Raw genomic sequence first — 15,026 nt, 5'->3', positions numbered from 1 at the left:
TTTCCCTGTCATAGTATATCTCTTTATCTCTGTTGATGAAAATTCTTCTGTGAGCCTTTGGATTTCTTTTCACTAGTCGTGACAAAAAAATAAGAAAGATATATGCATATATGCAAATGCATTCATTGTCTTTTTACCATGAAACACTGAGCTGTCCTCACCACTGACACCCTTCTGAGTGTTTCAATTTTGTCTAAACCAATGGCGTCAAATGCAGGATGTGAACCTGCAGGTTCACATGACACTGCACAGGGCTGCTGTTCTACATACACAAATCTAAAATGATTATATTTTACTTTGTATAAACTTTGTGGATTGGTTTATTTCAGAGTCTTTAAGACACTAGGAAATAGGAGGAGGCGTTTCAAGGGGAAGAACACAGTGTGAAGTGTTTGCGTCGACCACAGACGGAACTTTTCTGTCACATATGACTCATTTTACACAGAACACTTTTTGAGTCTCAGTCATGTGGACACAACAGAGAAACTTCTTCTATTTGGCCATCGGTGAGATGAACTTCATATCACTTAATTATTTTCATTCTTTGCTCTGTTATTTATTGTATCCAAATTAGAAACAAGAACAGCTCATTATTTCAGCATAATAAGTTATATTTTCTTTTCTACAGTCTCATATCTGTTTGCATCTTCAGTTTCTGCAGGTCAGTCAATTTTTCTGTCATTAATATCATATATTAAAAATAAACTGTGCATTACTGAAAGCACCAGACTGACACCTGTTCTACCAACCATCACGTAAAGCAGTTTTGCTATATTAAATCATTTTTTCTTTTGATACATGTGATGCTTTATGTTTATCTAATTTTTTGATTAGATTAATTCTATATTTATTTATATTTATTTTAGTATTATTTTGTAATAATTTAATGAATTTTTAAACATATAAAATCCAGAGATCTATTGAATATTTTAAAATAAGTTTTGATTGGTACATATTAACCTAATTCTAATGCAATTTTGTTGAAAGCATACCACAGTACTAGATGCATAACTAAGCTAAAAAGGAAAACCAAAGAGGAGAAAAATAATAATAAAAAAAAAAATCTAATTATTACTAAATTAATTTATTGGTTGTAAAATCCCATAAAACTCAGAACTCATAGAAAATATAATTTTATATGGATTCAAGATGCTGGAGGTTAAAACAACAAAAAATTCAATACATAGGGCAGAAACTCTATTAATGAAAAAAATACAACTAGAAAAACAAACAAACCAAGAAGACCATAAAAAACAGAAATAGAAAAAATATAATTAAAAAAATTGAAAACAGCTGCAGTCTGCAGCGTTCATATTTTCTGAAGAAAAATGTCTTTGAGCTTTTAAAAGAAAACTAAATTACTGGCAACATAATCTAAATGTTACAAAAACAATTTAAAAAGTTTAATAATAATAACAATATACTTTTAATTATATATTTTACCAAGTTCAGATTGATCAGATATGATACTTTTTCTTTTTACTTATTTAAAACTACACTGTGCTTAAATTAAATAGCAATTAAAAGGTTTAAATAGAATCGTACTCTCATGTCCAGGTGGCTGGAAAGCAATATGGGAGATCACTTACTTATCAGATTGAGAAGAAGTTAGATACAGAGTAACCCTGGCATGGTGAGTGTCTTACTTGAGTTTGGAGGCAAGCGGTCGTGAGAGCTGGGGATCTGAGTGAGTGTCCAGGGGCAAGCCATTTCCAACATGTTTCCCAGGAGCGAGGCATGAGGACAGGCAGGCGAGATGGTGAAAATCCAGAGACGTGTGATGCCAGACAAGTGAGTAATCCTGAGGTTGAGATCAGCAGCTAATGATGTTCATTTGTGAGGCATGATGAGGTAGGATGAATGTGGAGAGCTGACAGCAGTTTGAGTTGAACGGCTAGAGGGCTGATGACAGTTTCAATCTCAAAAGGGCCAATGAAACAGGGTGCAAGTTTGTGTGACAGTGCTTTGATTGTAATGTCCTAGGCAACAAGCCAAACCCCATGGCCTGATTCATACCTGGGGGCAGGCATCCGCCGCCGGTCAGCATAACAACGGTCCGAAGCATGGAGCAAAGCTTCCTGAGTACATGCCTAAATTTGTTGGGTCCACTTCATTTGGTCTTGCACGGACAGGACTGCCAGGTCAAACTCTTTCTCAGGAAATAGTGGAGAAAAGCCTTAAGAGAAGAGTCATTTGCGTGAATGAATTTAATCCAAGGGAGGACAAGGTGGCCGGGTTATGGGAAGTGACACTTCTGAGAACAGTTTCAAGTTCTTCATTTAACTTTTTGGTTTGACTGTTGGTCTGGGGGTGGAAAACGGATTTTAAGCTAACCTAATAAGGTGCCGAAAGCCTTCCAAGTCTGGGAAGTGAACTGTGGCCCTCGATTGGAGACTATTTCCTGTGGGATTGCAAGGAGCCTGAAAACATGATGGATAAGCAGATTAGCTGTTTCTGTGGCAGTGGGTAGCTTCTCAAGGGCAATGAAATGTGCAGATTTTGAGAATTTGTCAACTATGGTAAGGATTACTGTTTTTTCTGAGGACGTGGATAAACTGGTGACAAAATCTACGGCAATGTGATACCATGGTGTAGATAGTGGTTGAAGGAGGCCGGACGGCCTGAGTGCTTGATTTGCTGAGGGCACAGATAGTGTAAGCAGCAACATACTCTCTCTCTCTCTGGGATCTCTTTCCAGTGTATTCTACCAAAAGCAACGTTTTAGTAAGGAAATAGTGCCCAGGGGCAATTTCCAACCTGTTTTCCAGGTGCAACACGAGCCAGTGGGCAGGAGGACAGGAAGGTAAGACATTGAAAATCTAGAGAAGTGTGATGCCAGACAGGTGAGTAATCCTGAGGTTAAGATCAGCGGCTAATGCAAGCGGTGAGTAGTTCGTGTAACCTAGACTCATGGCATGACTGCTTGGAGGGAGAACAGATCAAGGTTTATACAACTCGAAAACAACTTATGTAACATAAGGTACAACCATAAGATAGCTGATGGACAGGCAGAGAACTGCTGGAGATGCTGATCTTAAATACACCTCCTGCTGACTGGCGCCAGTAAAGAACAGGTGGATGAGGCAGGTGTGGACTCCAAGCTCAAACTAAAATGGGCAGACGCCACATGACCAGGCGGAAAAACGCTGAACGCTCACTCACCACTGTTACTTTTATTGAGGAATGGGACCGCGGCACAACTGTTACATACTACACGGTCTGTTTACTCGAGAGATAAGCTGATCGCCCTGATGCCGGCTGGCTCATCGGTCAAACCCATAGACCTACCAGCTGAAATCTGGAGGAAAATACACTGAGGATGCAGAGGTCGAGGACAGAAGAGGAGAAGGAAGGAGATGATGAGACAGAGGAGGCTCGAAGTGAGGAGGGGGTACAAACCGTGTCTGCCGTCTATTATATTGGGAAGTGTTTGGTCGTTAGCAAATAAAATCAACGAGCTAGTAGCGCTAGCACGGAGTCAGAGGGAATACCGGAGTGTAGCTTGATGTGTTTCACTGAATCATGGATGAACCAGGGTATTCCCAATGACAACGCATCTGTGGAAGGGTTCCACACTATTCGAGCTGACTGGGACAGCGCTGCCATTAATTATTAATTAATTGTACAATATTAACCATTCTCAAAACAATTAAAATTGAGTTTTTTAAAAGTAACAAACAAACATTAACATTAACAAAGTTTAAATTAAAGAATAATTGATTATTTGATATTTCAATGGGAAAAATACATTTTAAAGTAGTATTTCTAACTGAACTATTAAAGCATGAATTAAAAAAGTGAGCGGAAAGGATTTACAGAAGAAAACTGAACACTCAATAAAAACGATTTTTTAAAATCTGATTTCAGAATTTTAAAAACTGTTTTTTTTATTATTTAATTTCCTTTCTCAATTATTTATTAGAGTTGCTTTGTCATCCTGATACTCCACACATATGTTTTTAACTGATATATTTATTTTATAAATAAAATAGATAAATAAGATAATGAATTACAATATAAAACACAGTGTAATCTGCTTTTTCTTTTGTTAGATGCTCAGATAAGATTAGTTAATCCAGATAAGTCTGGGTTAACTCGTTGCTCCGGAAGAATTGAAATCTATCACAACAACAGATGGGGAACAGTCTGTGATGATGGCTGGGACTTATATGATGCTGAGGTGGTTTGCAGAGAGTTAGACTGTGGACTGGCACTGGAGGCCCCCCGATCAGCTCACTTTGGTGAAGGAACAGGACAAATCTGGCTGGATGATGTTTCCTGTTTAGGAAGTGAGAGATCTCTATCTGGGTGTCAGCACCTAGGATTTGGTTTACACGACTGTGGACATGATGAGGATGCTGGTGTCATCTGTTCAGGTGAGATGTTTTCTGTCTCATACACAGTATTCAGTAACAAAATGGTCCATGCAGCTGTAATGAGGACAGAAATATGTATGTTAATTATTATAATGTATATAGTGTCGCTTTTTAGCTTCACTTCCTGTTCTTTTCCCCCCCTTTTGTTCATCTGTGTTTGATTTCCTCTATAGAAGCATGCATCTCATTCTCAATCACTGTGTGTGTGTTTATACTTTATTCTTCCCCAAAGGGAAGGAGTTTGTAATTGTTTCTCTTTGTGTTCTCTTTCTGTTTGTGAGCAGTCAGCATCCACAGTTTACAAGATATGTTTTTGAAATTTTGTGTGATGGTAGATACCAATAACAGCTCAAGCTGATTTAATTTTTGTAAAAAACAGGTCAACGTCACACCTAATGTGAAACTTAAAAACTTAATATTACCTTCAATTTTTTATGTCTTCAAACTTCACACCAATAGACTAGGCCTTTGGGATCATGAGTATCTAGGTTAGCTAAGCACTTGATCTCGACCTTTATTGTTCGAGTCCAAGGTCAAAGTTGACCTTGAAAAAAATGTCCAGCAACCACATTAAGTAATATATCATGTGAAAAGGACTGAAGAGAGCTGTTACAGCATCATTGTGATACCATAACAGGCTGACATGATCACACTGCAATAAAAGCAGGGTGATATCAGCATGCTGTGATAAAAACAACGTTTTAGTACAACACTGGTCCTTTGGGGACCAGTGTTGTACTCAGATTTTTGCAACAGCCAATGAAGGCTCACTTTTTGGGGTTTGTTCTGTCTCAATGCCTCGTGCTCTCATGGTTTTGAGTTTTGGGTTTTTTAGTTTTGTTTATACTAAATTTACTCTTTTTTGTATTGTTTACTATCAGACTTTATTTAGGTGTTTTAGGTAGTTTATCCCCTTTATTACCCCCATTCTGTTCCCTCAGTCTTGTCTCTTGTTTTTGGCTTATGTCTCTGTGTCAAGTTTGTGTCTTATATTCTTGGTCTCTGTGTTAGTTTCTTCCTGTTTTATTTTGATATTCTCTCGTTTGGTGAGGGATGAGTTCAGTTTAACTTCCTTAGTCTCCTTACCTCGCACTTGTTCCTATTGTTGTTGCATTTGTTGCCTGTTCCCTCATCAATGTGTGCGTATGTATTGTCTTGGTTTTTCACTGATTGTTGGCCATCTAGCTGTGCATCCTGTTGTTGTTTTTCCCCGAAGCCTTATTAGCTCCTGGTTTCTGCCAAATCATTTAACAGTGTGATAAAGCTGCCCTCAGTTTTACTGTCCTGCTTTCCGAGTTCTGGATTTGGGTCCTAACCTACCTGCCACACAGCACAGCTTGACAGATGCTCTTTTTAATCATACACAGTATTCAGTAACAAAATGGTCCATGCAGCTGTAATCCAGAGAGAAATAGTCAAAGTCAAAGTCAAAGTAAACTTTATTGTCATCTCTGCTGTATACAGTACAGTATACAGAGAAACGAGACGTAGAGGCTCCAATTCCATTCAGTGCAAAAGACAACCATTAATATAAGAAGAGTAAGAAATAAATATATACTTTAAAATTAAGGTAAAAGGATAAACAAAAATCTAAATTTGCAATTTACAGTTGAATGATTATAGATGGCACAGTACCATTTTTTTTATGTCCGATACCGATACCAATATCATAAATTTGGATATCTGCCAATACCAATATGAATCCGATATAGTGTATTTTATAATCAATAAAACAGTTTTTCTTTTGTTTATACAGGGAGTGCAGAATTATTAGGCAAGTTGTATTTTGAGGAATAATTTTATTATTGAACAACAACCATGTTCTCAATGAACCCAAAAACTCATTAATATCAAAGCTGAATGTTTTTGGAAGTAGTTTTTAGTTTGTTTTAGTTTGAGCTATTTTAGGGGGATATCTGTGTGTGCAGGTGACTATTACTGTGCATAATTATTAGGCAACTTAACAAAAACAAATATATACCCATTTCAATTATTTATTTTACCAGTGAAACCAATATAACATCTCCACATTCACAAATATACATTTCTGACATTCAAAAACAAAACAAAAACAAATCAGCGACCAATATAGCCACCTTTCTTTGCAAGGACACTCAAAAGCCTGCCATCCATGGATTCTGTCAGTGTTTTGATCTGTTCACCATCAACATTGCGTGCAGCAGCAACCACAGCCTCCCAGACACTGTTCAGAGAGGTGTACTGTTTTTCCTCCTTGTAAATCTCACATTTGATGATGGACCACAGGTTCTCAATGGGGTTCAGATCAGGTGAACAAGGAGGCCATGTCATTAGTTTTTCTTCTTTTATACCCTTTCTTGCCAGCCACGCTGTGGAGTACTTGGACTGGCGTGTGATGGAGCATTGTCCTGCATGAAAATCATGTTTTTCTTGAAGGATGCAGACTTCTTCCTGTACCACTGCTTGAAGAAGGTGTCTTCCAGAAACTGGCAGTAGGACTGGGAGTTGAGCTTGACTCCATCCTCAACCGAAAAAGGTCCCACAAGCTCATCTTTGATGATACCAGCCCAAACCACTACTCCACCTCCACCTTGCTGGCGTCTGAGTGGGACTGGAGCTCTCTGCCCTTTACCAATCCAGCCACGGGCCCATCCATCTGGCCCATCAAGACTCACTCTCATTTCATCAGTCCATAAAACCTTAGAAAAATCAGTCTTGAGATATTTCTTGGCCCAGTCTTGACGTTTCAGCTTGTGTGTCTTGTTCAGTGGTGGTCGTCTTTCAGCCTTTCTTACCTCGGCCATGTCTCTGAGTATTGCACACCTTGTGCTTTTGGGCACTCCAGTGATGTTGCAGCTCTGAAATATGGCCAAACTGGTGGCAAGTGGCATCTTGGCAGCTGCACGCTTGACTTTTCTCAGTTCATGGGCAGTTATTTTGCGCCTTGGTTTTTCCACACGCTTCTTGCGACCCTGTTGACTATTTTGAATGAAACGCTTGATTGTTCGATGATCACGCTTCAGAAGCGAGTGATCATGCAATTTTAAGACTGCTGCATCCCTCTGCAAGATATCTCACTATTTTTGACTTTTCTGAGCCTGTCAAGTCCTTCTTTTGACCCATTTTGCCAAAGGAAAGGAAGTTGCCTAATAATTATGCACACCTGATATAGGGTGTTGATGTCATTAGACCACACCCCTTCTCATTACAGAGATGCACATCACCTAATATGCTTAATTGGTAGTGGGCTTTCGAGCCTATACAGCTTGGAGTAAGACAACATGCATGAAGAGGATGATGTGGACAAAATACTCATTTGCCTAATAATTCTGCACTCCCTATATCTTGCTACATTTTGTATAAGTTCATACTCAAGTTTTAAAAAACAAAACACTAAAGCTATTCTGTTATACGTGTATGAAAAAATACACTGCACCAAAATATTTCATAGTTCAGCGACACTGATCAATCTAACAAATTTAAACCTACACCATCCTCCCTATTCTGGTATTTTAAAGAGTACTTAGCAGAAATATTAAACAACCTAACTAATAGGGTTACCAACTCCCAGCAAAAAAAATAGGGAACCCCCCCCACCCTCCACCTAATAATGCTTAATTGACGTAATCAACTTTAATTTAATGCACGTGTAAAACAAATGCAAAACAAATTTCTACAATTATTAAATAGATTCATCTGTTCATCTGGACGTAGCGTTTTGTGGGAGAAACGTTTCGTCACTCATCCAAGTGACTTCTTCAATCTCAGCTGACTGCAGGTTTCCTCAATCTTATAAACAGTACATTTGCATAATGGCTGAAACCAGGCTAGTGAAGGAACAATGGGCTGAGAGGTCAGTTCCTTAATCTTAATTATGCAAATTCTCATGACCATTGATCAACAACCGCTGACCAAAACCCACTGATCAAAGCCCACTGATCAATGGCCATGAGTACCATTCACAGAGAGTTGGGGAATGGCTGCAATCACAGCATTGTAAGATGGCCTTTCTTTCCAAGTGCCCTGGATTACTACGACCTGCATGATTGAGAACGTAAACAGCCATACTGTGCTGTATTCAGTAGTAGAATGTTCAACTATGAATGTAGCTGTAATTTATAGAGAAATATGTTTTTCATCATATTTTCATCTTTTCATTCTCCACTGTGAATTTGAGTGAACTTGGGATGATGAAAACTTGCACAGAAACGATTCTCACAAAGATCTTCAGTTAACTGCTGTTAATAACTAGGGATGGGTATCGTTTAGGTTTTATCTGATACCAGTACCAAAACGGTACTTTTGAAACGGTGCCGGAGCTTAAACGGTGCTCGAACCGGTGCTTAAAGAATGGAGAACACAAAATTGGTCCAAAAACCTCTCATGTTCAGCTGTTTTTTTGTAAAAAGATAACAATGTTAGCCTTTTCTGCTGCTATAGGGGATTTATGGCATCACTCTTGGCTGGAAGCAGTGCTTAAACAATGGAAAAAACACAAACTTTGTCCAAAAACCTCTCATGTTTAGCTGTTTTCCACTTTTTCTTTGGTCATTTTAGCCTTTTTGGCCAGGGTGAAGGGAGTATCTGCCATCAAACAAGAAGACAGCCGCATGTAACTACGACGGTGTTTGCTAGTTCACCTTACATGCATTAATGTAATAATGTGGTTAGCGTACTCAACGTTAATTATACACGAACAACATGAAGCTACTCACGTAGAGAAGAACGGCTGCTGCTGCCATCATCATCCGTCATCATTTCTGCTACACTGACAGGGCTAGGGGCCAGGACTCTACTCTTCGGGTTTTTGGGGGATGTTGCTAACTCCGGTCCGATAACAGGCAACCCACCCGCAGTAGATGTGCTCGGTGTAAAGTATCGCAGAAAGCTATCAAATATGGTGCATTTCTCGGCTTTTAATTAAAGCACTATGCGTTGCCAGGTGTTTCATCAGATTCGAGGAGTTACCTCCTTTGCACAGTATCAGCTTAAAGCACTTGTTGCAGGCTGCTGAGTTTGCATCTTTTGCTGTGAAGTACAGCCAGACTTTGACCGCTTCGCCTTGGGCATTTTTAATCTGTAGCTCTGCTCTAAAAGAACGTACGTACCTGGGCCCGCCTACTATCCTCGGAAACGTAAAATGATTGGCTAGAATCCAAAGTGTATGACATCTCAGGAAAAAAAAGCACTGAAATCAAGCACCGAAATGTGCGCTGCTTTTCGGTCTGGTTACTGCCGTTTATGTGGATACCGGTACCCATCCCTATTAATAACCATGAAAAAAACATGGTATTTAAAATGCATGTACTGTGTGTTCAGGTGGACCCATCAGGTTTACCGGGGACGTTCTTTGCTCTGGAAGAGTCGAAATCTTTTACAACCACACTTGGGGAACAGTCTGTGATGATAACTGGGACATGAATGATGCTGAGGTGGTTTGCAGAGAGCTGGGCTGTGGAACGGTACAGAGTGCTGCTGTATCAGCCAGCTTTGGTGAGGGAAGTGGATCCATCTGGCTTGATGATGTGGACTGTTCAGGAAGTGAGAGATCTCTGACTGAGTGTCAGCACAGAGGATTTGGGACACATGACTGTACACACAGTAAGGATGCTGGTGTTGTCTGCTCAGGTGAGGAATTAATTATTTTAAACACTTATAGTTATAAATATGACAATATAAAACTGTTGTCATTATGGTTACACAAGCTGTCTCACAGTGACTGCTATTTTCTCAGTGATCCTCCCAAAGCCCAGAATTTTCATGATTCCTGCTGGTAAAGTAAAATGGAGAAGCGATGTCAGCATCACTTGTTCAATATCACCTCAAAGCCAACAGCTTCTACAAGGAGAATTTACTCTGAAGCAGATTTCAGGCTCATTCAGTCAGAAAAAAACATCAACTACCAACTCTGCTACATTCAAGATCCTCCAAGTAGATTTTGACAAGGATGGATTGTACCAGTGTGAATATTCACACGGCTCCAGCATCTCCACAAGTGACTCTGTCAACGTCTCTGTTACTGGTAATAAAATGTACCATTGTTTATATTACAGTGATAAAGTGACAGGGAAATACTGTGTTTACTTGTTACACCCACTACAGGTTATTATAATGAAAATATAACATCTATTAATATAAAAATTAAAGTCTTTATTTCAATAATTTGTTTTCAATTGAAAACAGTAACTCCTCAGTCACTTCTTAAAGTACACACACACTAAGTGAATAAACACCTTATTTTTCTAATAACTGTTAACCATGAATCTATGCAGGAGTTTTGTGTCTGACTGGAGTCTGACCTGAGTGAGCTTTAATACATAATTGTTAAGGAGAATTTAGTTCCAAACAAAGGTGGGATTAAGTGTAAATAAAAACAGAATGCAATGATTTGCAAATCTCATAAAAATAGAAACACATCACGTTTACACTGAGACCATTTTAGGAAAAAATATTCACTCAACTTGAATTTGATGGCAACAACACATCTCAAAAACATGGACAGGGTCATGTTTACCACTGTGTAGCAGCCACACTTATTTTAACAACAGTCCATAAACAACTGAGGAGACAGCTGCTGGACTTGTGGGAGACAGATGTTTTCCAGACTGAAAACAGCCCCTTCTCCAGTTTATCATGTTTTTACTTGATGTGTCAAAAAGGTCTGAACTGCAGAAAGGCCAATACACCACCAGGACTGTCATGGTCCTGTGTCGGTGACCCAGTGTTTTCTGTTTGTTATTATTAATTTTTGATTTCTTGATTTGTCTTTGTTAGTTCTTAGGTTTTGGTTCCACTGTTCTGTGTTCCCTCTGTTCTGTGTTCGTATTGTGCCTGTGCCACTTTGGTAATGTAAATATAATATGGCCAACTTTAAAGTTATTATTATATTAATCATCATTAGTTATTACAGCAGTGAACTTGAACTCTGTGTCAAATACTGAACTTCAGTAAAGATTCTAGTTGCAGTTATTTATATTTCCTATCACCTTAAATCTTCACTCAAAGACAAGTGTCTTTTAGAGTGTATATATAGATGTATTATATATAGGACACAAATGTTGTTCTTTCAATATGTTGGCATTACTGAATTTGGCTCAACGCTTACATATATGTGTAAAAGAAAATGTACGAGCTGTGATAACTGTTTCTAATACAATGATGAGTAGACTGATATATTAAATATTCCTTTATTGGGTGAGAAAATCATACCAAGTCATAAGTGTTTTAAGTCAAACAGAATAAATATCAGATCCTTAAACAGGCTGACTTCTGCTAAATGGGTCAAACTGGGCAGAAAGTATACAAACACATAACATCCTTATAGAATATCATGTAACACTATCCGGTCTTTAAGTGATGACGTGATTAATCCTGCTTCCAGGCCCAAACTACCCTGTGTTTAATAAGGCTTTTGTGTTTTAACATGTTTGTTAATGCTTTATATCTTGTTCTATTTAATCTCAACAAGCCCCTAGAAACAGTCATTGATCAGTGCCGGCCTCTCTCAGGTTTTATTACCGCTATTCATTTTAAAGCTCAGTTTTTAAAACTGTAACTACAGCCCAGCCCATGCAGGAGTATATTAATGACTAACCTTGTATTGTGGATGGATTATCTCAGTTGTTCTCCTGACTGAAGTCTGGTCCGTTTACAGCATCCTGCCATGCAATTGCATTTGTCCCTAACCTTCGGGAACCCTCACGTGAACTTTTCTTGAGTGGGAAAAAGTTAGCGTTCATCCTCCAGCTTCACTGTTTATATTATGCTAACATAGCAGTGTCGCTAGCACATCGTTATATACCAGCTAGCCAAACTTCGGTAACCCTACAAATGTCACTGCTGTTTACTTTCCTGTCTTTATTTTTGTCAGAATTGATAGCAGAGCTGTACATCTTAATTTGTGTTCTGATCAGAATATATATTATATTTAGAAGGAAACTAGCGAGCTAACTCCCTGCTAACTTCTAATTCCGTTAAATTTAATAAATTCCGTTTTAATGGATGCCTGGATGTTAAACTTAATTGTTACACCTGGTAGAGCAGCCACATTTTGATCATTTTATTACAGAAGAAAGAATTTAGACAGTTTTTCAACTCTCAGTGATGCCACAGTGATCATTTGACATAGGACTTAAAGACCGGATAGATGAACTTATCTTAAAATATATAAAGCATATAAACAATTACAGCAATATGATACAACAAACACAGCAATACTACTAATCCAAAATACTCAAAGCTTCATATAACTGATAAACATATGGACATTTATTTTTAGCTCCATTCTGCTGCTGATACATACTTTAGGTCTTTGAATATTAAACTTGTTACTGCCTTTCATAGTGTGTAACTTGAAGGCCCTGAGTACTTTCTCCCACACTGAAAACACTTGAATGATAAAATCATTCGAACATTACCTAATGAGACTGATTCAGGACAGACAATTAGTTATTTTAAACTTTTCTGTCAGTCCTTCACAAACAGGGAACAGTCTGTCTTTTCTCTCCATCTGTCAGCTGCTGCTGGCTCTTCCTCCTCCTCTTCCTCACACACTGCTGAGTTTGTCCTGGTGGATCATCAGGGGTGCAAAGCCTCACAGATGATGTGCAGCTGTGGGTCCCTCAGTCTGTCCTCACTCTTGACATTTGCAGTTGTCACACATGGAAATCAAATGTGTGATAAGCTGCAGGATTCAAACACAAGTGTAACTTATAAATACATGTTCATACTTTTATTACACAATCAGAGAGAAAGAAACAGAGAGAGAGTGCAAGACAGACAGACAGGTGACAGTCTCAGGTGTACACACTGCTACAAAACAGCACAAGAAAAGGAGGATTTTGTGTTTGTGTTATTACGAGTGCTAAACAAGAAGAGTTCCCAGGTGCTACAGTGGACACACGTGTGACTCCTGTGATTAAACCATCTTTCTTTCAGCTTAACGAGTGAACCGTCAGCTCGTTCAAACAAACGTTGAAGTCCGAGGCAGCAGTATAACATAGCTAACATTAACAGTGCAGTGAATCCCAACAGTAATTTTTTAATGTTCTTCGTTATAAAAACATTCGCACATAAATAAGTGACATAATATTCAGTACTTACTTTTAAAAGTTCACTCTTTGGCTGCCCCGCTTCTGCCATCCACCGTTTTTTTCGGCAAAATTATCCACACCCACTGCCACGCTATAAATTCTGGGATAGGTTGGTCCACGAAGGATACACCGACCCATCCTTCAAGTTCGGGGAAATGAAGGACGCTGTCCCTACCCTATCCGTACTGGTAACCCGATCCATACCTCGCATGCGCAAATCACTTCCTCTCTTTGCCAACATTAATATATTTGAATGGCATGGTAAGTGCCCAGTTAGCTCCTAGCATTTCTCGACAGCTCTGCCTCCTTTTCGACTGCCCGGGACATTTAAACAACGGACACCTCCGTATACAAACAAATTCATGCTTTTCACTTCAGTGGAGAGCTTCCCCCGATTAAACAACAGCGCTGTAAAATAAGAAGAATGGTGCCTAATTACAGAATTAATACAGACTTAGTAATATGTCACGTGATGATTCATCAGGCAGATAAAGTGTTTACTGACAATTGACAGTGATAGCGGACATCATCATCACAATTCCAATCAATTCTCTCCACACAGACATGCATAAACACACTCGACTATCACTAAGTCAAATTTCACATGCATACACAAACACCATTTGTAATGACGCAAGCTCAGTTTACAATACGGCTCATTCGCTCGGTCAGCAATTGCCTGTATCCTCGTACACTGGGGAGTAAACTGCCATTAAACGAAACAGAAGAAGAAGAGAACATCTGTACATGCACGGTTGGATCGGGTAGACCTGATCCGTAACTATCTTTTTTTTTTTTTTTTGTCTATCTTATATTGAAATGTTTCATTACTGCAAACATTTTAAAAGATAGTTATTATTATTAACATCTTAACAGATACTCTGACCCGTAACTATCGTAAAATGCTTTGAGCGGAAGTAGGGGCCTTTCGCACATGCGTGGTACGGATCGGGTTTCCGGTATGGATCGGGTAGTGACAGACGCATTTGTCGGCCGCATTTGGAGCAGCCTTTGAATTGAGACACCCTTCGTCATGTCGCTGTGACATAATCGGCCTTCAAATGCGGCCTTGAAGGCTGCAGACCTGGGGGGGCGTTCCAAGATGTCTGAGTAACCAGATGCTTACTGCCAAGCTTAGCAAATGTAACCTTATAATACGGTAGGAACATCGTCTCAACTCAGACTTTGGAAGCTTCTTAGGTATTTAATCCAGGAAAGGACTGAATTTGATGAATAAAGTGAAAAATGTCACAGCGTGATAATAAAAGACCCTCGGCTAGCTCCAGAACAAAGCTACTGCTAATGGCTAATGCTAACCAAACAGCCGTGTCGGTAAACCCACTGGTCGACAACTGCCATGACTACTCGGCTATTTCACTACCTCTCCCAATAACTGAGGATGTGATGGACCTTCCACCTCTACCACCTCTACCCGTCTCACCCACCCAATCTCCGTCGCAAAAGAAAGCGTTGTACTCCAAGGAAGATAGTGTGGATGTGGTTGAAACTCTATAAAAGCTAATAAACGAAAGAATGGATGACCTTGCGTTACAGATTGCCTGAATCAGAAAAACTTTGG

General features: G+C 39.1%; 1 protein-coding gene across 1 annotated transcript; it reads left to right on the top strand.

Moving 5' to 3' along the window:
* Positions 1 to 394: 394 nt before the first annotated feature.
* On the top strand, positions 395 to 10,130 carry LOC120436898 (deleted in malignant brain tumors 1 protein-like; the record flags this gene model as incomplete). Its single annotated transcript, XM_039607732.1, has 5 exons — positions 395 to 506; positions 629 to 661; positions 4,053 to 4,376; positions 9,675 to 9,983; positions 10,090 to 10,130. Coding segments are annotated over exons 1-5 (747 nt in total), but the record flags the coding sequence as incomplete, so codon positions are not given.
* Positions 10,131 to 15,026: the final 4,896 nt, after the last annotated feature.

This window comes from Oreochromis aureus, unplaced genomic scaffold (genome assembly GCF_013358895.1).
Source record: "Oreochromis aureus strain Israel breed Guangdong unplaced genomic scaffold, ZZ_aureus HiC_scaffold_32, whole genome shotgun sequence".
Lineage (NCBI taxonomy): Eukaryota > Metazoa > Chordata > Actinopteri > Cichliformes > Cichlidae > Oreochromis > Oreochromis aureus.
The sequence above is the reverse complement of the archived record's forward strand: the minus strand, read 5'-3'. Positions and strand labels throughout refer to the sequence as shown.